This window comes from Halichoeres trimaculatus, unplaced genomic scaffold (genome assembly GCF_033239565.1).
Source record: "Halichoeres trimaculatus isolate MK-OKI-2021-1 unplaced genomic scaffold, fHalTri1.1 fHalTri1_scaffold_6, whole genome shotgun sequence".
Classification (NCBI taxonomy): domain Eukaryota; kingdom Metazoa; phylum Chordata; class Actinopteri; order Labriformes; family Labridae; genus Halichoeres; species Halichoeres trimaculatus.
The window spans coordinates 27,289,762-27,312,049 of NW_027437184.1; the positions used below are offsets into that span (position 1 = coordinate 27,289,762).

Consider the following 22,288-nt stretch of genomic DNA (forward strand, 5'->3'; position numbering starts at 1 on the left):
AAGATAAATGTTAGAATTGTAATATTTAATGAATAAGAAGCTGAGGAGTAAAACAAAAAGAAAACACTCACACACCACCAATTTAAACAGACAGACTCCCACATACACATATTGTACACACACTCATGAGGAGAGGGGCTCCAAAAGTGCACAAGGGGTAATAAATAGAACTAAAATAAGAAAAAAATTAAATGCAGTTTAAATTAACATACTAAAATGAATGAGTAAAATATAATTCAATGCACAGATTTCAGTAAAATCTTTTAAAACCAGTCAAACTCTACAAAAACAATGACTGTACTGTTATATCACTTTGAATTAAAAATGAAAAAAAAGATTAAGTGGGTCTCAGGTTTCTGTTTTCTTTTTCAACCTCAAAGGGCAGGGAGCTCCAAAGTTTGGGCATAAAAACTTAAAGTTTTCTCTCTGCTGCTTGTGTGGGAAGCATTTGAGGACCTCGGTGACCTAACTGGAATGTAAAATGAAAGTAGGACTGCAATGTAAGGAGGAACAAGGCTGTGTTTCACTTTAAAAATAAATAAAATAACTTGTTCATCAGTTTTTTTCAGAAACAGGGAGCCAATGAAGAGTTTTAAGGGGGACCTGGTTTCTTTTGTTTTGTTAAAACTCTTGCTGCAGAATCCTGGAAAATGTTTCGGCAGTCCAGTAAAAAGTGGATGACAGTACCACTGCATACATCACTGTTGCAATGGTCAAATGGTATATTTCTCAAGCCCGCTCCTTATGGATAATTTGATCATTAAAGCTTGACTTGATTGCCAAACCCTCCAAAAGCTTTTGCACATATATAACAAAATATGCAAAGCATCTGATTGACTGAGAACTCAAGTCAGCGACCTGGAGAAGGCAGCTTTGAGACTGCCAGCAGGTGCAGATATGTAAAAAAAAAAGTAGAATAATGATTATATTCCTTAGCAGAGAGGCTCACGAGAAACATTCAGACTTTAGCTTTCACAAAATAAGATAAACATCATATCATATCAGCCTGAGCTGGTTAAGGCGAATTCTCACAGTAACTTGACATCAGGCCAGCTTTAAAACTTGGCTTATTTTTGTATTTGTAAGCTCTCTGCCAGCTGTCAGTGTTGTTTTTCAGGTGAAACAAACAGCATTACACCATGTTCTGATGAGATTTGACAGAGTGGGTTTTAGCTCTGATGACTTAACTGGATAAATGTCTTTTCATAAGCATGTTCCTCTCGTTAGACTGAAGATATAATAAATGGATAGGAATAATAAACTAGTCGTGTTAACCCCAAAGTTCTGTGTTCAGAGTTCTTGTTTCCTAAGGTTTGAAAGATTAACAACAAATTACTTTTCATAGAATTATTTTGTTGTGGCAACAAGTAAACACTTTATATTCCCTGTAATTCTATGGCTGAAAATACTAAAAATAAAATTCTGTCTGCTGACTGTATTAAGCTATTAAGCTAAATTATCTATTGAGTTTTAGCATGAATCAATCAATTAATCTTTAGTTGTAAAAACATTAAACCTGCTTCTCTTGAGCTTAAACTTTTTTGGTGTTTTTTGGAGGGGTTGATGCTTTCATTCCAAGGGGGTAGGACAAAGGATAGCGCAGGAAAGAGGAAAGAGAGACAGAGCGCAAGGAGTGACCACGGACTGTAAATAAAAAATACATGTCATCTTGTTTGGCTTGAGGTAAGGTTGCCACAAAAACTGCTCTACCTGGTGGCTGGCTGCAGTATAGGTAAAAAAAAATCTGGCTCCCCAATCATTCCAGATGGGCTGTGGTCAAACTTCAAGAAATAAAAACACCTCGTAGAAATGTTTCTCACGTCCAATAATTGTTGTGGTGATTTAAAGATATCATGTGGCTGATTTTTTTTTCTGAAAAGTTTTGTTTTCATCAGTTATACAAGCTTGAAAACAAGGTTGTACATCACGTTTAATGATGATTGACAGCTGCCGTTCTTGTGTATTTTTTTGGAGATTGTAGAATGTTTCAGGAGGTAGAGTCAAGAATGATTAGACTCTCAGAGAAAAAAACAGTATTATTTTTGTCACTCGTCTCCACTCAGATTCTCCCAGAATCCCTCACAGTCTTTGCGACGCAGTCTCTGGCTGCACAGCTGCTTCAATGGCTGCGTCTGTGGCTGGAGTATTTTGGCTTCAAAACCGTACAATGGTAAATGGCAGGGCCACGCTGTTCGCTCTATATACGGTCAACGGGAGTGACGTGCAGGAAAAGTGGTCAAAGATTGGAATTGAATCTGACTGTGTGCTTGAGGCCTATGCTTCTATCATTCTGTCACTGTCTTTCCCCACAGTGTTTGCAGATTGTATGGTATTTGTTAACCTTTCTTATATTTCTGTCTCTCCCTTTTTATTCAGAGTGTTGGAGGCCAGCATTGCAGAGAACAAGGCGAGTCTGAAGCGCACCCACACAGAGGTGTGGAGCGATTCACCCAACCCACACGACAGGAAGAGGATAGACAGCTGCCCTGTGGGATTGAAAAATGTCGGCAATACCTGCTGGTTCAGTGCTGTCATACAGGTGGGCACTAAAAACACGACACATTCAAAAACATGACAGTAAATCCTGTTCCTGTTTGTGATCTTAAAAGAATTTTAAGTATTCTGCTCTTACGCCTTCTTTTTTGGCAACCCAAAAGTTTTAAAGAAATCTACTCTGAAGAGTATCAGTGGATTGAAACAGCCACCTGAATGTTAAGATGAAGGGAAAACACAGGGAACTCTTCTCAGTATTAGCAGGCTGTCACAAAGAGTCAGCCTCTTGTGTGCTGTGAGTCAGTGGTAGAATGTGACCTGAGCTGAAATATGCCAGATGAACACTGGATACACCATCACATGATGCTGGCTCCTCTGTGTAATGTTACCCCCACCCTTAAGCTGAAGTCACCGCTTGAGTCGGATCCAGCTGCACTCGATACGAGAACACCAGTAAACAACTTTCTCTTACAAACCAGAGATGTAGGAATCCTGAGGGCTGGTGAATTTACTTTGACTCACAAAACAGAAACACAACTTTATGGTCCAGGATAAAAGAATGAAGCAGCAAGTACATCATCTTTAGCCTTAGTGTGTGTTTTTTAAAGCACACCAAACGGAGTCAAATGTCCCAGCAGTTATTATGTAGAAATGTTCTGATGTGAGAGACTATTTTAAGTCCTTCCTTTTCTCCGTAACCTCAGGCTGTTACTTAGTACTTGATGCAAGACATGCTATCATATTGTGTCATGCTTCAAGGAAAGGGATGCAGAGGGATGAAAAGAAGGGGCAGTGCAGCAGAGGAAACATGTTAAATAAAACTTTAAAGGTGATATATTACACTTTAAAAAAAACTTTGAAGTCAAGTGATTTAGAAATATGGAGTCCCCAAATCATGTATGTAGCGCTTTTCTCCAAAAAAACAGGATGATCATCAGTTCAGGCCTGCTGAAAATCCCTCTATTTCACTGCATGTCCCAGCGAGCTGTTTCATCCTCTGGAACAGAATATGCAATGAGCCCGGGTTTACCCCGCCCCTTCAGGAAGCATTCTGTTACCATAATAACTTTACTACTATTTTCAAACTTGCTTGCTTGAGGAGAGATTTTCAGAAAAGACAGGCTAGCAAAAACAGGGTTGGGTGGATCTTTTTCATATTGTTGATATGCAAGTAGCTGCGTTTCCATTACACTTTTTCACAAAGTGTTTCCATTACAAATAGAATTGCGCACAACTTGAGTAAAGTAAATTGTAACTTCCGTCTGGACGCTGCACTCATGATGATGCAGATTCATTGACATTAGAGTTTTTATTCACTGTTCAAACTGTCGGCCGTGACCACGCCAACTCAAAACAGGCAGGAACAAAACGCTAAATGAAAGTCATCATCTCACATTCTCACACACACACCTCTGCCCCTTCCTCCTGCTGCTCTCTGACTCTGACCCCCTCACAGCAGTCCTGATGCCTCCACAAATGTTGGTCAAAAACACAAACATCTGCAATGAACACATAACTAACAGTAGAGCTGTTAAAATATTAATACCAGAGTCCATATGTGTTCCAGTCAAGGTTATAAGAGTTTTGGATTTGTCATTATAGTTTAGTTTTAGTTAGTTTTGACATTTTATTTTCCATTATAGTTTAGTTTTAATTAGTTTTGGAGCGTGCATTCTAGTTTTTATTTAGTTTTGATTTTTGCAACAAGGCTTAGTTTTAGTTTTTGTTTTTTCATACCTTATTAACCAGGTGCAGGATTCAATAAGGTCAGAGTAAATATTTTGTCATACTGTTTATTTTCAAGTCCAACATAGAGCTCGCTGCTCAGTCAATGCTGATACTGAAATGTTGGCTGCTGCCTTAAACACAAGAAAATAATATAAACCTAGTGTAAAAAATATAAGCATAAATTATATAAAATAATGTTGACATAAATTACATAAAAATAATATCAACATAAATTATAAAAAAACAATATAATATGAGCTTCAATAAATAAAAACTTGGACTCTGTAACAATAAAGGCAGACTCAAATACAATAAAAACTTGGACTCTGTAACAGTTAAACTATTACACATGCTCTGATTCATTGCTCCTCTACGTTTTGTCGCAGCACAGAGCACAGCCAGTCAGTGCAGTAAACAAGCAGGTCCCTATACGCAGCTATGATGGTGCTGTGCGGTACTGACAACTTGACAACTGCCTAAAACTGTCTAAAATTGGTTGGGAAAATGTGTCGGATTAATTTAAATCCTAAAGGTTATTAATATTGTCAGAAACTATAACTAAGGGAATTTTGTCTCTCATTTTAGTTAGTTTCAGTTAGTTTTGTTAACACAAGATACAGTTTTAGTTTACTTATCGTTTTTGTTTTCTTTTCTAGTTTCTATTAGTTTGAGTTAACTGCAATGTGTTTTAAATTTTTGTTTTCGTTTTTAGTTTCGTTTTAGTTAACTATTATAACCTTGGTGCCAGTAGTCACGTACGATGAGGTGAGGGAGGTGCGTTGTTATGACAAAATGACGTTTTTGCGGATAAGGTGTTTCTATTGCACTTTTGTGAGAAACTTCAATATCAAAACTTCTGAAAAACCACCTCATGAGAGCATAATAACTTTTTTTTTTATTTGAGAGGTTTTTTGAAAAGGTGATGTTTCCATTACCATTTCTTTATTGCAATATTTATGTTTAGCCCAATTCTAGGTGCAATGGAAATGCACCTAGTGACACATATTTCTGTCAGTAAACCAAATAAAAGTGGATATTGTGTAATGTATCCCCTTTAAAAGTTCTGGAAAAGCACACTACAGACAATGCAAATACGGAAAAAAGAAGTGCAAAGTAGACGACAAGCATGATGATTTGACTTTGAAATATATTTTTAATTTCTTCGCCACAATCTTTGTGCATGCTATATCAGGGACATTTCCCTGTGTTTGAAGTGAAGACTCATAATACAATTTACAAGAGATGAACATAGACTTAATCCAAGACAAACACTACTTATTCCAGACAAAGGTCAAACGGATGGTCCTCACAGGCCTTTAAATTGGATTACTTTGTGAATCCCTTTGATGTGTTAAGGGTCTATTCTTTGTTCTTGGGAGGTGGAAATTATGTAGAAAACTTTGCCAAAGATATGAGCAGGGCCTCTCTGACTTGACCTTTTGATTATGATGGTTTGCCTGGCAGAAATAAGGAAGAAATAAGTACATGACACTGAGCTGTTCAAGAATCTGAATTTGGTTTTAAAGTTAAGTGACTCTGCACAGAGTCTGTGTTCAGTGGGCTGCAGCAAGGGTTCTATCATAAATGGGAATTATAACAAACAGAAATTGTTATATCCTTCTAAAAATAACTGTTTCTCCTTCCTCTAGTCTCTGTTCAACCTCCTGGAGTTCCAGAGGCTGGTGCTCAACTACTCCCCTCCAGCCAGAGTCCACGACCTGCCCCGCAACCAGAAGGTAAGATCCCTGCTGCCATTTTTTTTCTGCCCTGCAGCAGGGAAACAAAAAAAAGCCAACTGTGAATATTTTTTTAGCCTTTTTAGTTCGGTTGCTTTCATTTGCAACCTCCTGTCAGCTCTGTTTACATCCTCACAGCCCTTTTATAGCTTTATCACAGCGAGCAGTGCTTTAGCTCCATGGGTCTCACCCTTCCTTAGCCGAGAGGCTTCGTACAGCAGCTGTGTGATCTGGCCCTTAGGTTACAGCAGCTTAGTGTTTGGCCTCTCACTGTTCACATTACTCAGTGCTAGCAAGATACAAAGAGTCCCCAGTGGAGGGAAATGTTTCATATTTTTCTGTTTTTTTCAGGGACTGATCTTAACAAACACCTGAAGTGTGTGTTTTTATGGTCCCAGTGTGTAAACTGGGGCGCCACTTCATGGGCCAATAGTTCTTTGCTTGTTTTGTTGTTCTCCATTTCTCTTCCCCAGTCGTCGCCATAGGGTCAGAAGCTAGCCGCTAATCTGGTCTGAGCCTCTGCTGTGGAGCTATGAGAGTCATCTCTTCATATAGGTTCCCCTGGTCCTATTTACTGACCTTTAACTTAAGCGGCATGAGACCACCAGAGCTTAGAAACTAATCTTTGCAGCAGCATCCGTCACTCACAAGAACAGGAAAGTCAGTTATTATGCACCGTTAAGTCATGTGAAAGGTCTGATGTGGAAGATCAAGTGATGAGGGTGGTGGCAGGTATTACACATTAATTGCTGTGAATGCAGCAATGCATTCACAGCATATGTTCTTCTGTGACAAAAAAATTTCTCCTTCTTCTTCTTCTTCTTCTTCTTCTTCTTCATTCTTCCGCCCGCTTTTTGGACCGCTAAAACTCCTACAAACTCCAACCGATTTTCACCGTTCAAACTTCAAAACGTGTGTTTCAGTGGGGACAAGGGGGCTATGACTCTTCAGAAATTTTTCACGAATACTTTCCAAGAAATTCAACGATTTACGAAATTTCCGTCCCATAGAGATGAATGCGAAATTTTCAAAATGTCCTCTCTTCAGGACATTTTTTCAGCCTGCTTCAAACCCTCCTCATTTAGTCATACATTCAGCTACAAACTCCATTCAAACTTCAAAGTATTCAGCTATCTGTTGGCTTCATTCAGTGGGTTTCAAATGTTTCAAACATTCATAGTTTCTTCACAATGACCCTTCAAAGGTCATGATGCATTTCAGCTCTTTGAGCCGTTTAACATTGGTGTGTATTGGACGGAATGTTTCAGCTTAGAGTGGGAGATTCAAACGACAGAGTGGGGAGAGGGGGAAACAAAACCTGGAAAATTTCTGGGTAAACTGCTCTTTTGGTCACAATTTTTGCTCCACATAGGCATATTATATGTCAAAATGTAGGGAGGCTTGTCCTGTTTCTGACAAAGTGGTTTTTAAAGCAAAAGGATGAAGTTCAGTTCTTGACCTTCATGCATGAAATTTAGACGGACAGCTTCCTCTGGGTCTCAGGATTCCTACGGTGTGTTCATTTTTATTCTAGCCCTCACGGTTTTGGCAAGGTGACAGGAGATTCGGACTCTTGCTTTGCCACAAAATCTTCAGAAGATTACAGTAACAAGGGCAAAGTTCTGCACCTGCACCTGCTGCCCTTAACGAGCTGGTCTCCGTGGAAACCTTTGATCTCATGCAGCAGTTTATTTTAACTCATCAAAACATCCAGGAACAAAGACATGCGTGTGTGTTTATTTATCAGTGATCACCAATGTAAAATCTGGCTTCAGATAAGCCTCAGCAGACAGGTTTACATGATTGAACACACACACACACACACACACACACACACACACACAGGGCAGAAAGTATCACACTTTAACAGCATTTGACTTCCATTTCCCTAATTCAGCTCTTTATTTTCCTAGATTTTTTTCTTTAAATTTAAATTCCTTCCTTTAATTCCTGAATTGATTCAGCCATTCAAACTTTTAAATCCAATTTTAGATTACACTGATTCATGCTTCATCATCATTCTTTTTGTCAGAATTGCAAGCACCTTTACACCCTGATTTCAAAGGGAATGTGTTAGGAATCAACAGACTCCACCAGCTCTCTGATGGCAGTTGGTAAACAATGATCACCATGGCAATATCTGGCTTCAGATGGGCCTCAGCCTACAGGCTTACATGCTTAAAAAACTCACACACAGGACACACAGGATTACATTTTAACAGGGTTTAAGATATTTGACTTGCATTTTCCCTCAGTCAGGTCATTATTTCCATAAATGTTCTTTGAAATTTAATTCCTTCCTTTAATTTTTGAATAGACGCAACCATTTAAACTTTAAATTCATTCATCCATTCCATTTACTTGTCCATTCATTTCCTTTCATCCAAGAGTTCATGGCAGGCTAATTCAGCATTCTGCATTAGCAGTTGAGCGCAAGCTTTTCAGGAGTTCTTTAAACAATTTTCAGACATATCCTCAGTCATTCATGTTCAGCATTCTACATTAGCAGTTGAGCACAAGCTTTTAAAGACTTCATTCAACCATTTTAAGACAAATCTTCAGTCATTCATTTTCAGTACTCTGCATTAGCATTTCAGTGCAAGCTTTTTAACACTTCATTCAGCCATTTTCAGACATACCTTCGGTCAATCATGTTCAGCATTCTGCATTAGCAGTTCAGCGCAAGCTGCTTCAGCATTCTGCATTCACAGCGCAATTTCTTCAGAAATTGCTTTTCTAGTTTAATACATATGTTTCATAATAATCACAGGAGCCATGGCTCTTTGAAGGTGAACTTTAGCCAAGCTCTTTGTTCTTCTGGGCGTTATTTTCCATCCAGCTGAGGTTGTCTTTGTCTCTCGAAAAGAGAACACGGTTGTTTGAAATTTCCAACCTCTCCCCTAGATGCCACTAAGTCATACACACCACTAATTAAAGTCATATTGGTAGTAGAGGTGGGTGATAAACGGGTTTCATCGCCATCACCGGTATATGTTGCCATGAAAAGAATTTTGCTATACCGTAATTACCCCAGTAAAAGATTGTTACACATAATTTAGTCCAAGTAGGACGAGGCATCTGGTGTGCATGACAACAGCTCCCCTGTTTTGGACACAGGTTGTACATTGCCATAGGTAAGTGTCAATGGTCAAACCTCACAACCTAAAATGTGACACAACCATTTTTTAACAAAAGTAGTGGCATCAAAATAAATATTTTGAAGCAAACTGAATACCGTAGTTTGCAGACTATGAGCCGCTGCATTTTTCACACACTTTGAACCCTGCAGCTTAAACAGTGGTGTGGCTAAATTATAAGTTTTTACAGTCTAACAGGCTTCATAGCCTTGTAGCATCAACACCAGTAAATTCCTTGACTATTTTTTTTATCAGCAAAATAAGTGCCAATGAAAAATATGAGTTTTGCTAAGCTTTAACAGGGTTTAGGCATAAATACAGGGTTCGTACAGGTCCTTGAAATCCTTGAAAATGCTTATTTTTTCATGTTGTGTTTTCAAGGTTTGAAAAGTACGTGATTTTCTATTCAAGTGCTTGAGAATACTTGAATTTATAATCGTATATAACTCCCTACTCAGCTTTCTCACTCAACAGATCGATCAAATAGAGAGAAATAAAATAAAATTGTGGGGGAAAAAAACGTTCCATCTGTTGAGCTCGCGGGTGTAACATAACTGCTCTGTTTATATGTGCGTTGTGACGTCTCCCCCATGAGGATTGTTCCTTTAACAGCATGCCGGGAGGCATGACGGTTGGCTGGAGAAAGAAAAATACTAATTTTGGATTAAACGTAGCACAAATCCCCGTGCAGCATACTGCAATGTATGTAAAAAGGAGATTGCAGTGGAAGCTATGGGCGAGTCGGCACTCGCCAGCCACATGAGAGGTACCCTGTTAGCCCTACACGTTAATTAGCCAATTAGCCTGCTACCTGTTGAAGCTAGCCACCTTTTTATGCTACATGCTAGGCATGAGTGATGAAGGTAGTGTCCCATTCAACATAAAGGTAGTGTTGCCCACGGGTGTTTGTCGGGGTAGGTTATAAAATAACTGCGGTCGGGCGGTGACAAGTTCTGTCTACAAATACCGGGTCGTGCCTGGTCTGAGCATACGGCCGCGGCGGAGTGGGAGGCTCGCCCTGTACATACGAAGGAACGAAACTGCGTTTCTCATTGAGACCCGGCACAGACGAACAACGGTCATGTGATAACCTGCCCCGAGCATCAAACCATAAAGGTTGGATGGCTCGTTCGTGCTAAAAAATCGATTCTCAAAAGTAAAACGATCCTCATTTTCAAAATTTGACATCGATTCATAAAGTCAAAGCATAAATCTTTTAATCAAAAGAAAATATTCCCTTTCTTGGCCGGATTTCAGTTTCGGACTGCAGGTGCTCCACACAGAATATTCCGTTCCTGCAAGTCAGTGTGGGATATATAGTCATACCCTATCTGTGTATAACTCACAGCGAGTTTTTGTAAGGTTATATGAAGTAGATATCAGCCCAAGATGCATCTGGATCAGCGCGTCTCCTCACGCACTCCTTTATTAGGAGATCATAACTTTGGCATGCAGCAGTCTTAGCGTAACAGATTTTACTTAGCGTTAGTTATGTTTGATCAGAACTGCAGAGAGACAGCGTCAAACCACCTGTTTCAGTGTTTTTGCCCTGCTGCAACATGACGTCTGTGTCAGATTATGAGAAAACGGGTGGTTGTTTGTTACAAGGTGTTCAGATTAATTCTAAGGGTCTGAACTGGAGATATGACTTCACCGTTTGTCTTCAGACTGATCCACTGAGAGCTGTCAGCTGCTTCAATAACATACACGGTGTTGGGAAGGATGCGTTTAATTTGTTATCCCAGTCTGCCCTGTTTGTGGACCATCTACTGTGGAGGGATGTTGTTTTCACAAAGTAGGGAGCTGCATTAAAAAAATTGTTGCGACATAATAAATATAATATAAATCCTCATAATGCTCCTATTACTCTTAGTTTCAAAGATAATGATACCAGTTTCGTCAGCAAGTTATGAGAATCAGTTCTTTGAGAAGTAGAATAAAGACAAGAATCAGGAAAAAATGCTTTTTTTTTGTAAATGTGAGTCTTCTCTGTGAAGTTGTGAACAAATGTGCTGTTGAACACAAAACAATGAAATTGCCATTTTGTGTGCGCATCAATTTCTTAACATTATGAAATTATCAACCACTCACAGTACTTGAAAAGTTTGAAAATTGACCTTGAAATTCCTTGAAAAGTACTTGAATTTGACCATGAACAATCTGTATCTGTATCTGTAAATCTGATGAACCCTGTAAATAGCCAGCCTGCACCGGTGCGTCCAACGGAGTGTCCACTGTCATGTCAGCAGGTGTTTCTGCTGATAGAAAAGGTACAAGTGTTGTGCTAATTTGCTAAAAGTTAATTTACTTATTTTGTCCAATAAACATGTAGCTACAAAATGCCTTTGACAGACTTTTGTTATGAGGATGAAGCCTGAGTGCTGTCCAGCACCATATCATGTTGTTCTGGCAGGACAGGTTACTGCTTTACTCCTTGTGAGTGATGATGAAAAATATCTTAAAAGAGCTGTAAATGGTTCAGGAATCTTACTTTGAATTGAAAAAGCTGTAGATCAAGCAACTGCCTCAATAGCAAAAAGTATTTCTTATTCCTCACTCTGAATAATTTTTGTGCTCAAATTTTTGTCTTTTTGCATCATTTTATCATTTTAATATAGTTTTGTGTCCTTAAAATATGTTTTGAACTGTACAGTTTTTTGAGGACAAAGTTTTCCTGATGTATGGAAGCATCTGTGACCTCCAGCTCACATTTGTTCCAACTAAAAATATCACACATACAGTGCATGTTTTTACCGACTTAAAGTACTAATCGGTTTTCATTAACACTGCAACATATTCAAATTACATTTTTAAAATTGCACAGTAAATGGTGCCTGAATGAGGGAGTTTTTTTTGTTTTCTTCTGATATGAGGAGACAACCTGATTTAACAAATGTAACAAATGTTTTTGTTACAGGAGCACAGGAACCTGCCCTTCATGCAGGAGCTGAGGAACCTCTTCTCCCTCATGGTGGGCTCCAAGAGGAAATATGTGGATCCATCACGAGCGGTGGAAATCCTCAAAGACGCCTTCAAGTCCAGTGAGTCGCAGCAGGTAAGCCTGGATCTGCTTTTATGTGCTCAAGTTCAGGCAGAGGTTAAAAATGAAGATCTTCAAAATGTCATGTAGAGATTTCCAGTTCAAGCTGCTGTTTGAAGCTGTAAAGCAAAAGAAACCAAACATGAGACAAAAAAAGAGTAAGTACATAAGAAATTGTGTGATATTTGTTGGAATGAAAGAAATACTCAGGTGAAAACAGAGAGCAGTCAGGCATTTAGGGTCACTGGTCTGTTTTTATGTTAACCTCAGCAATATTAAAACACAGATTTGAAAAGATTAAACAGCTTCCTTTAAAAGCTAGTGATCATGTCTTAAAAGCAGTCAGGGGAACCTTTGATCACAGGATCATGTGCTCTTCAGCCCAACCGCTGTTTGTAATGTCCTGCAGCATTCAGAGGGATTATCAGTCTACGTCATCATAAAGACACGCATACAGAGGCAGAGTTTAGCTCCATTCATTCAGATGAGTTAGTGGTTTTTGAACACTAAATTCAACCTGTTATCAGCATAAAAATGAATTGTTGTTCTGTGATCAGTTTTTAGAAATGATACTATTCAACAGAGACAACGTCTATCAATTTCTGACCGTCACAAAGCAACCGGTGTTTTGGAGTTCATAGCAACTATGCTAACTGGTGACTCTCAGCCCAGATCTGATTTGGTGCAGTTCCCTGGACGTAGTTTTCTGATTCTTCTATTATGAACCGGCTCTCAGACTCGGCAGTCTGCGCTTTTTTTGGTCTGGGCGGGTTTCTGATCTATTGACACGCGTTTACGTCCTGATCTGTCACAGTCTGGAAAGTGTCCACGGTTAATGCAGTCATGAGCATCAAGTGACAGTTGTGTGTTTAAATTGCTCTCTGGGTACATGACCACCGAAAAGGTCTGTCCACTTGCTGATCTCTTCTGTCCACTCACTGCTATTTCACAAACATGGGAGCTGTTTACCATCCGTAAAAGTAATGATATTTAGTTTAAAAATGTGTTTTTTGGTGGTTAACTCTCCCACGTCAGTTGACAAACCATCACACCCCTCAGTACTTCTGGCAAGTTGCACGCGCATCCGGCGTTGTTGGTAAACAAATAATCCCTCTATACACACTCTTCAAAGCGTTGACTGTGAGAAACCCATTAATGACATGAAATTAACTCAGTCCTAATTGACGTAGACCAGAGTTTTATTCTAGTTGAGCAGTAAAAGATTTCTTCCATCTGTAATGTAATATCTAAAATCCAGTTAAAAGGGGACATCCAGTCCCAGGTTATCAGGAATCAGGAGACGCAGTAATGTAGAGCTGTGTGTCATATCTGAAACACTGCTGGCTGTACTCAGACACCAGAGTTTCTACTCAGCATCAAGGCCTTACAGGAGCATAAGATGTATAATGTTTTAAAGAGTAGCCTGCTTTATACACACATTCTGAATATTAAACATCCCTTAACCTCTTTCTCTGCCTCATCCTCTCAAACAAGAACCTCACTGCTCAGTATTATTATCATTTTACCAACTCAGCTCCACTGAATGTACAACACTTAACCTTTCTTATCCACAACTATTAATCCTCAAGCCCACATCGCCCCCCTGAACTGTGCAAAAATCATATTGATGGGGAATTAGCCGTGCTGTGCATATATTCTATAATGTGCTGTGACTGCCGAGGTTTCGTCCTTACCGAAACATCCACACTAAGCCAGTGGCTGTGCAGAGGTTAACTGAGGTCAACCCTCTGGCCTTTGTGCTCATCAGTCATGTCACTACCCTGTGTAGAAGTCAGGTTGGAGGGGCGCTGACCTGAATTAGCGTTTAGCATTGATGTCTATGAGAGAGTGGCCTTGTGGCATGCAGGTTCTCTTTGAGGTTCAGCGATCAGTCGGCTCAATGAATCATCTTTTATCCGAGGCTCAGCGTACAGCAGCACATGACGGACGTAGCATTGATTCGGCTGATTGGGCTTTCTTTCTTGTAGCTGCACTTTGACTCTGTGATCCTCATGCCCCTATCGGCAGTTGTGTAATTGGCCATTTTGTATGTTCTGTCTATGCTTTGCTCAACAGCAGGATGTGAGCGAGTTCACCCACAAGCTGCTGGACTGGCTGGAGGACGCCTTCCAGATGAAGGCTGAGGAAGACAGGTAACTACTCAACTTGGGAGATTAACTTAAGAGTGCATACAAAACTTTGAATTTTTTTTTCCCAGGTGTTATCTGCCTTTTTTTATAATCAAGATATCAGTTAATGATGCTGAGCGGTATTTACCCAGAAGATGGCGCTATTATCCAGCCAAAGCTGTGGCAGCGACATTTTCTGTCATGACCGCCAGTGAAGCTGCCACTGTCACCCACTGCACAAGTGGTGGCTTTACTGTGCAGAGCATGCTGGGAAAAGCAAAGTTGACCAGGTCAACGATACATCCAAAGACAATGGTGTCACACTACTCACTTAAAGGGATAGTTCAGTTTTTTTGAAGTGGGGTTCTATGAGCCCTATGTGACCACTAAGGACATTAGATACAGTAGAAAGTTGTCTCCTCTCCCTCAGTAAGACACAAACTTTAATCGATGGTGATGAGGAAATAGGCGCTAACAGGGACAGACGGTACCAAATTCAAAGGCTAAAAGTGAATGAAACTTCATCGTCGCTGTCATAGTCACTCATTTTGAATTTCCTAAGCTGCCTCACAATCCTTAGAGTACAAACAAAAGAATTACGATACTTGATCAAACTTACACAAGGCTAAAACCAGTGCCCGAAGCATAGCTTGTTTACATTCCCTACAGCTGAAAGGAGGAGGGGGGACGGAGCGCACTAGCGCTGCGCGTAAGGACACATGAGTTAGTTAGGTCCGGATAAATGTTTTTATTTCCGAAGACTTAATGCACTTAAAAAATATTTTATGTATCGTACTCTTAAACTGTGGTTTTACTTTTTGATTTTAGTTCTTGTAGGCAGAGAAAATAGCCTTTGAATTTGGTACCGTCTGTCCCTGTTAGCGTCTATTTCCTCGTCACCATCGATTAAAGTTTGTGTCTTACTGAGGGAGAGGAGACAACTTTCTACTGTATCAAATGTCCTTAGTGGTCACATAGAGCTCATACAACCCCACTTCAAAAAAACTGAACTATCCCTTTAAGCCCCATTCCCAGCAAGTGGTTCAGTTCAGATCGTCTCAGCACGGCACACATTTTGAGGCATTTCCACTGACTAATTTCAGGACAGACTGCCAAATAACTGCGACAAGCCAGCCCACTTTTTGGCACCCTTCCGTAGGGGTGCCAGACTGAACCGATCTAATCTTGGAAGCTGGAGCTACAACACTGCAGTCCGTTGATTGGTTTTCACGCGACAGCGGTTGCATTTCTTCTGGTGGCACACAGTTTCCTCTGTAACAAAGCTTGATTGCACTTTGTATCAAAGAGCCACACGGCAATCACAAAGAAAAGTAAATGCTGGATGTCTTCCATCGTTGTTCTTTGCTTAATGTGTCACATTTTTCTTCTTTGTTGGATTTATTAGTGGGGTACACTGTGTTGCGCTGCTATGGTGTCACGCTGTTGTGTTACTGCTGCGGCTGTTGGCACCCAGCTTACATGCCGCCTACCTTGAGGGGGCACGGTTGGCTGTGGAAACACAATCATACTGATCTAAACCGGACTGCTTGGTGGAAACTGGGCTTTAGTAAACCTGTCGAGTGCTGGTTGGAATTTAAATACTTCTTGAGACTCCTTCTTTAAGACAACAAGTGAACAGAAAAGTTACACTCCAGACAGAATAATTACAGAGCGTCAGACCTGTACTTCCCAGCTTTTAATTAGGGATGCACCGATCCAACTCCTCTAGTTCTGCTATGATACCTATTCCTGGGCTTTGGGTATCAACCAATACTGATATAGATCTGATACCAGCGTTAAATAACAACCTGCATGCTCTTCTGTGGGATTAGACTGGTAATGTTTTGGGTAAAAGGCAAAAAATGAGTGTATGGGATTATTAAAGTCAATATTTTTTTAAACTATAAAATATTTATTTAAACTATAAAATATTTCAAAACTTTCCAAAATTCTATTCAGTTTTTAAATTGTAAACCATGTAGACTGGTGATAAATCAAAAAAAAAAGAAGAAAGTGCACATAGGTAACATTTTAAATTAAGTAGCGAAGAGCGCTGGTGCAAAAAAAAAGGCATAGAGCTGGTTGGCTGGATTGGCACCATGAACTGAGCCCTTTTCACTGATAACAATCCAGCTTTAAGGGCCACAAGTACCCAATACCCAATACCAGGATCGATGACAGTGCATCCCTACTTTGATATCAACCTGTGCTGAGCTCGTCTACATGCAAGTTTGTTAACCCCACATGGTAACAACAGGTCGTACTAAAAAGAGCTCTACAGAGCCAGCACCTTGTAGACCTGGAGTGAAGAGGGATTTATCACCCTGAAAGTCAGGCCAAAGCTTTTTACTTATAGAGACTCCCAAAACAGACCTGGCTTTATTCACCTGTCTGACTTCTGTTCCTGGTTTTGTGACTTTACATTCATTTCTCTATCAAGAATATCTTCCTTTTCTGAACAGTCAAATGCCTCACACACTGTTAAGTGTTGCCTTGAAAAACGTAGCAAAGGCTACTTTGGCAGAATCCTGTAAAAGGCCTCATCTGACACTGACCTTGTATCAAGCAGAGTCATTGAATAGAAATGGAAAGAAAATGTTATATACAACCAAAGCTTGTAGTTACTAAAAGGCCTACATGTTTTTTTCTTCTTCTGATTTATTTTACGGGGCTTTTGAAGTCTTTTGCGAAAGGGCAGGACTGTAGATAGACTTGGAAACAAGGAAGCAGGAGTGAGCATAAGGCAAGAGTCCCATCCAGTGACGCGCAGCCGTCGGCACATGAGGCGACATGATGCAAAGTTTGAAATACCAAGCAAAAGAGTGAAAGAGAAATACCAAGGGCCCATGGATAAAATAGTAAGTTCAAAGTAGATAGCAGGTGCTCTGCAAGTTTGAAAAAGACACCTGGTGAGTTTGGGGGGGTGGCACCAGGATTTCTTCTTTCTGGCATCTGAGCTAAAAGAGCACCTTAAGAAAACGGTGCTCTTTTTGCAAAACAAACAGTGAAGAGACTCATTCTACACTATGATTATTCAAGTAGAATTTGTTTTCTCATTATTACCATTCTTGACCTTATTGTGCCACAGGTTTTTATATCCCAAGGTTGTTATCATAGACTGAGCATACAGTCAACAGATACTCATCAGAGAATGTAATGTTTGCTGTTTACATGAATCAGATTTGTCTCCTGTTACCAGCTCTGGTCTCTCTGTGCTTTCAGGGAGGGTGAGAAGCCAAAGAACCCCATGGTGGAGCTTTTCTACGGTCGCTTCCTGGCTGTGGGCGTCCTGGAAGGTGAGATGAGCTGTTAAATTAAAACCAATAAAGAGAAAAAAAGTGAGGGGTAGCCAGAGAATCACAGAGAGTTAAAGCATTAAGTGGGTTTGATTACATCAGCCAGAAAGCAAGGAAGTCCTCGCCCCCAGTAATGAAAGGTGACCTTGTCCTAATGAGATGTGCTCCATGTAAAGAGGAGTGCGGTTGCATTGATTGTGTAAGACCTTGATGGCTGATTGACATTGTGCTTATTATGCATGACAATACTGGCTCAGAGCCACAGAAAGCTGGGCTGGCGGACTTTGCTGCTCATAAAACGACCTTAATGCCTCATCTGCATGTTCGCTAGAAACTCCACTCTTCTTCTTTTTTTTTTTTTTTTTTTTGGGGGGGGGGGGGGTTCCTCATCAGTGGTTGAAGCGGGAAGGTCTGTGCATCTGTTTAATGATGAGTGAGTGACTGCTGAACAAGTAAAATCAGCTTGGATGCAGACGGGTGTGAAATGGCTCGTTATTGCTGCTTCTTCTTCTCTCACGCTCTCTGCTTTTCCAGCTCTGCTGACAGAAATCTGACCCGTGTACAGTGTTCGATATGATGAATATGAACCACTTAGTCTATCACAATGCAGGTGACACATCTACGAGCATTAAACTTCAATAACGCAAAAAAAAAAAACACTTAATGTGGACTGCTACTCTCTTTTTTTGCTAGGTCAGCAATTGCAGTCTCTTACATCAAATGCTACTGAAAAGTGAACAATACATATGAAATATTACTCCAAAAAAAATCAGGAGCTTATGATCGTAAGTAGTGAGTTTTAAGGAATCCAAAGTTGTCCTCAAAGGAGTCCTGACTAAAAAAAAAATGAAGGCTCAAAAACAGGTTTTACCAAGTAATAGTGCAAAGTTGAAGCTCAGAAAATCTTCGGCACTTGAAAAAGAAGCCAAATGTGTTAAACCTGGAGACAATACAACCTTAACTGAGAAATTAGTTTAAAACACATGGCGCTAGACATGGTTTGAGGAAAAGGGTTGAGATGCTAAGCCATTCAGTACTAGGTGTCACAAATTAAGGGAGCCAAGTGTTTGCTTCTGCAACATGGGTTCAAGGAAGTTTGTCAACGGCAATACATTCTTTAACCAAATAACCAACTGTGTGTGCAACCAAAAAATAGGAATGTGCACGTCATAACTGAACATGATTTGTCATTCAGACAGTGCACAGTCTCTGCTCAACCTGTGTAAAAGCTTTTCCAAACTTACAAGTAAATCTTACCCTAGCTGATCCAATTAAAGAGAATGAAAAGGTATGAATAATCAACAGGTTATCTGTTCATCATCAAGTGATCTAGTTAATATTTGAAGTAAAATAATGAGCTCTCTGAAGTAACTATCCTTTTTTTCCTTTTTTGAAAGGTTGAAAAGGCTCAAAACATCAAACACTGACATAATTAAAGTTTGTCAGTCTTGTATAAAAGTGTTCATTTTGTAAATCTGTTTTTATCTTAAAACATGTTACAATTATGTTTTAAGACAACTGAGGACACAAAGTTATGTACATGTAACATGCTTTTATTACACTGCTGGTATGATACTTGATCAACTTTTCAATTTTCGCAAGATCTTCCATCAGGAATTAGAGGTCATTGGATATCTTGTAACATCTATCATATACCTGTTTTTTCCCAGGTAAAAAGTTTGAAAACACAGAGATGTTTGGGCAGTACCCTCTGCAGGTGAACGGCTTCAAGGATCTCCACGAATGTCTGGAGGCAGCCATGATCGAGGGCGAGATCGAGTCGCTGCACTCTGCAGAGAACTCGGCCAGGTCTGGACAAGAGGTCAGTGAAAGAAGACAACATATGACTCTATTTGATATCCTTTTAAACTTCTGCATGTCATGAAGTACTGACATGACAGTAATTTTCTTGTACCAACATGTAGTCAAAGTTGATTGGTTGAAAGTTGGCATGGCCTATTTGTACAATAAACAAACTGTTAATGGCGCTGTAGGAAATCCCATTCATTTTCATCACAGAATGAAAAACCTCCTTTTTCATCAAACATCTTCAGTCACTGCTCATCAGTTTTACTTCAGATAATCAGGTTAAATCATTTTGGGTTACTGAGTAGATCCTCTCCAAAGAACTAACCCCCTGCCCCTTGTATGACACCTGAGCTGTTCAGGGTTTGACCTCTGCTTAGCCTGGTCCACACTGTCCCACAGCAGCGGGCAGCAGCTAATTAACAGAGCAGTGTGGCAGCAAGCCATCAGCAGGAGGGAGGAGTGATGCTCTATGTGTAGTGATATAACACATGTTGAGTCTGATGGAGAGGCTGATTTTGTTTTATTTGAGTATAAGTACTTTGTGAATGTGAGATAAAATAATCCAGTGAATTAGCTAACTGGAGTTCAGTATTAGTAAAAAATATCAAATTTTATTAAGATATCCCAAACTTATGAGGCACTGAATTTTGCGTTTTCATTTACTGTAAGGCATTATCACAGTTAAAAGAAATCAATGCTGAAATATTTCATTCTATATTTGCTAAATCTATGTGTCATAAGTTTCACATTTTGAATTTAACTTCTGAAACATGTTAATTTTTCACTATGTTCTTACTTATTGGGTTGTACCAGTATATCATGCAGAGACTCATTTCAGCTGCATTAACTGCCCAACACTGACTTGTTTTCACCTTAGCTAGGTTTGAACACAGTTTGACTGTGCAGAGTCTATTTAGCCAAATGCTTCTCTTGTCTTTACAAATGAGTGAATTTTCTGACCCCTCCAAACTCCTACACCGCCCCTCCTCCATTTATCAGCAGTACCTGCCAGGCAGTGAATCAACATCAGCAGAAACAGGGAGAAGGAAAGAGGGCAGCTCTAATGACTCATATTGACTGTTTTTATGTTCTGAGTGTTTCAAGAAGATTAATTCTCCCAGACTTTTAGTTTGTTTCCAAAGCCCTAAGGTTGTTGTTTTAATAAACCTTTCTGATGTTGTGGATGTAAACTAAAAGGAGGTATGCTTAGTTCCTTGAGGATAAAAACATATTGTAAAAAATACCAGTGGCACAGAAAAAAGTGCTGATTGTCATAACATATCACAGTGTTTAATACAAAGCTCTGATGCTGAGATGATGATAAGCCAGAATGAAAACAAACTATTGTTAGGTGTCTTTGTTTTTGTCTTTTGTCAGTCTGAGTCATAGCTGGGCGTACTAGAGATAACAGGTTAGGCTGAGGTTTGGTTTAGCCAAACAAGACATGAACTCAACCCCTAAAAGACCGGTTTAGCCAAGTGATATTTTTAGTTAAGGGTAAACAAACTTTGACACACCAGTGCTTCCAGTCCAGAATGTTTCCTCTTTCTCTACCCAACTGTTTAATGTTTTATGGTAATACTAGGGTTGTTTGGTTGAATAAATCATCAAGCATCATTACCCTGTTAGTCAGCACCACAACCATTTGTTTGTTAATAGAACAATGTATGTTTTCTTCACCATAGGCCTAAAACACCACTTGTGTTGTTTACAAGCTGTAGTGCTGCCACCTGCCACAAGCTGTAGCTGTAGCACAGTAAAGACTTATAGCATGGTGCTTTTGTGCTCTACTGCTTAAATGTATAAGCATAAATAAATTTCAGCGGTTTATTTTGATTCAGAAAATAGAGACAAAACTGTATAGGCTGTATCTGATTTCACTAGTGTGTTATCACTTATCCAGAGTAGTGTGTAACCAGCACAGAAATGTGGATGTTAGCTTGTAAGAAACTCTTACTTGCTCTGCTAATGGTAGCTACACGTCACAGTTTTCAGATCATTTGCCTGCAGAGTCTGTGATGGGGATATTAGCTCAATTAAAAAAAAAAAAAATCACATCGATTGGTTTTGGCTGTTTTCTGAGTGTTGTACCACTCTCAGAGGAGTCAGTTGGTCAAAAGTTTAAACACTGTTTAAAGAGTCAGATATCAGTCATCTCAAAGAGTATTTTAAAAAACATTTTTAACCTCAAGTTTATGTTGTGCTCTGATTTTCCAGTAGTGAGTTTGTTTCTGGTTTCTATTTGTGATACAGTGAAAAAATATATGAATTAATGAATTTGTCGTCCCAGTAGGGATGGGTACCAAATTAGGTACTTTTGGAGGTACCGACCGTATTATGTCAAAAGTACCAGGTATCAATTCATGTAGAGTCAAAAGGTACCATGTTGAGGTACCTAAACGCATCCTTGTAACTGTGAGAGTGAGAGAGTAGGAGATTTTCCATGCTGGACATGAACACAGCATTTCAAGGTTATATATTGAAGAATATATTTGTTAAATTGTAAAAAAAAACACACATTTTATCGTTAAACAAATTGATATTTTTTAACCACACAAACACAAATAAGTACCAAAAATCGGTACCATTGAGTACCGGTACCAATTGCCAGGTACCGGGCATTGGTACCATATTGTTTCAAATGTGAAAGGTACCCATCTCTACATCCCAGTCAGCATTATTTATAGATGATGAGAACAATATTTAAGAGTTATGCTTTAAAAAATAGAATTCAAAAATTGAATCACTTCATAAGCATCATGGAATAAGAATAATAAAATGTGTAGTCATTAGACTAATTTTTTTGATGATCAGTTCGAGAAAAACCATTCAAAATTCACAAAAATACAAGGTTAAACAAAATGAGCCGTCCTTCTCCTCCCAGTATGTTTGCTCAGCTTCACAGCTAGTATTGTCAAAA

At 39.5% G+C, this 22,288-nt stretch overlaps 1 protein-coding gene across 2 annotated transcripts in view; it reads left to right on the top strand.

Annotated features, from left to right (window-relative positions):
* usp25 (ubiquitin specific peptidase 25) overlaps positions 1-22,288 on the top strand; it is a 56,870-nt gene that overhangs the window by 13,109 nt on the left and 21,473 nt on the right. The window contains exons 5-10 of one of the 2 annotated variants that reach the window (XM_074671936.1): positions 2,377-2,539; positions 5,871-5,957; positions 12,012-12,149; positions 14,214-14,287; positions 17,486-17,559; positions 19,230-19,381. In XM_074671936.1, the coding sequence (XP_074528037.1) occupies positions 2,377-2,539; positions 5,871-5,957; positions 12,012-12,149; positions 14,214-14,287; positions 17,486-17,559; positions 19,230-19,381 (688 nt within the window). Of the gene's footprint in view, positions 1-2,376; positions 2,540-5,870; positions 5,958-12,011; positions 12,150-14,210; positions 14,288-17,485; positions 17,560-19,229; positions 19,382-22,288 lie in introns of both variants that reach the window. The other variant, XM_074671935.1, reaches the window with a different exon arrangement.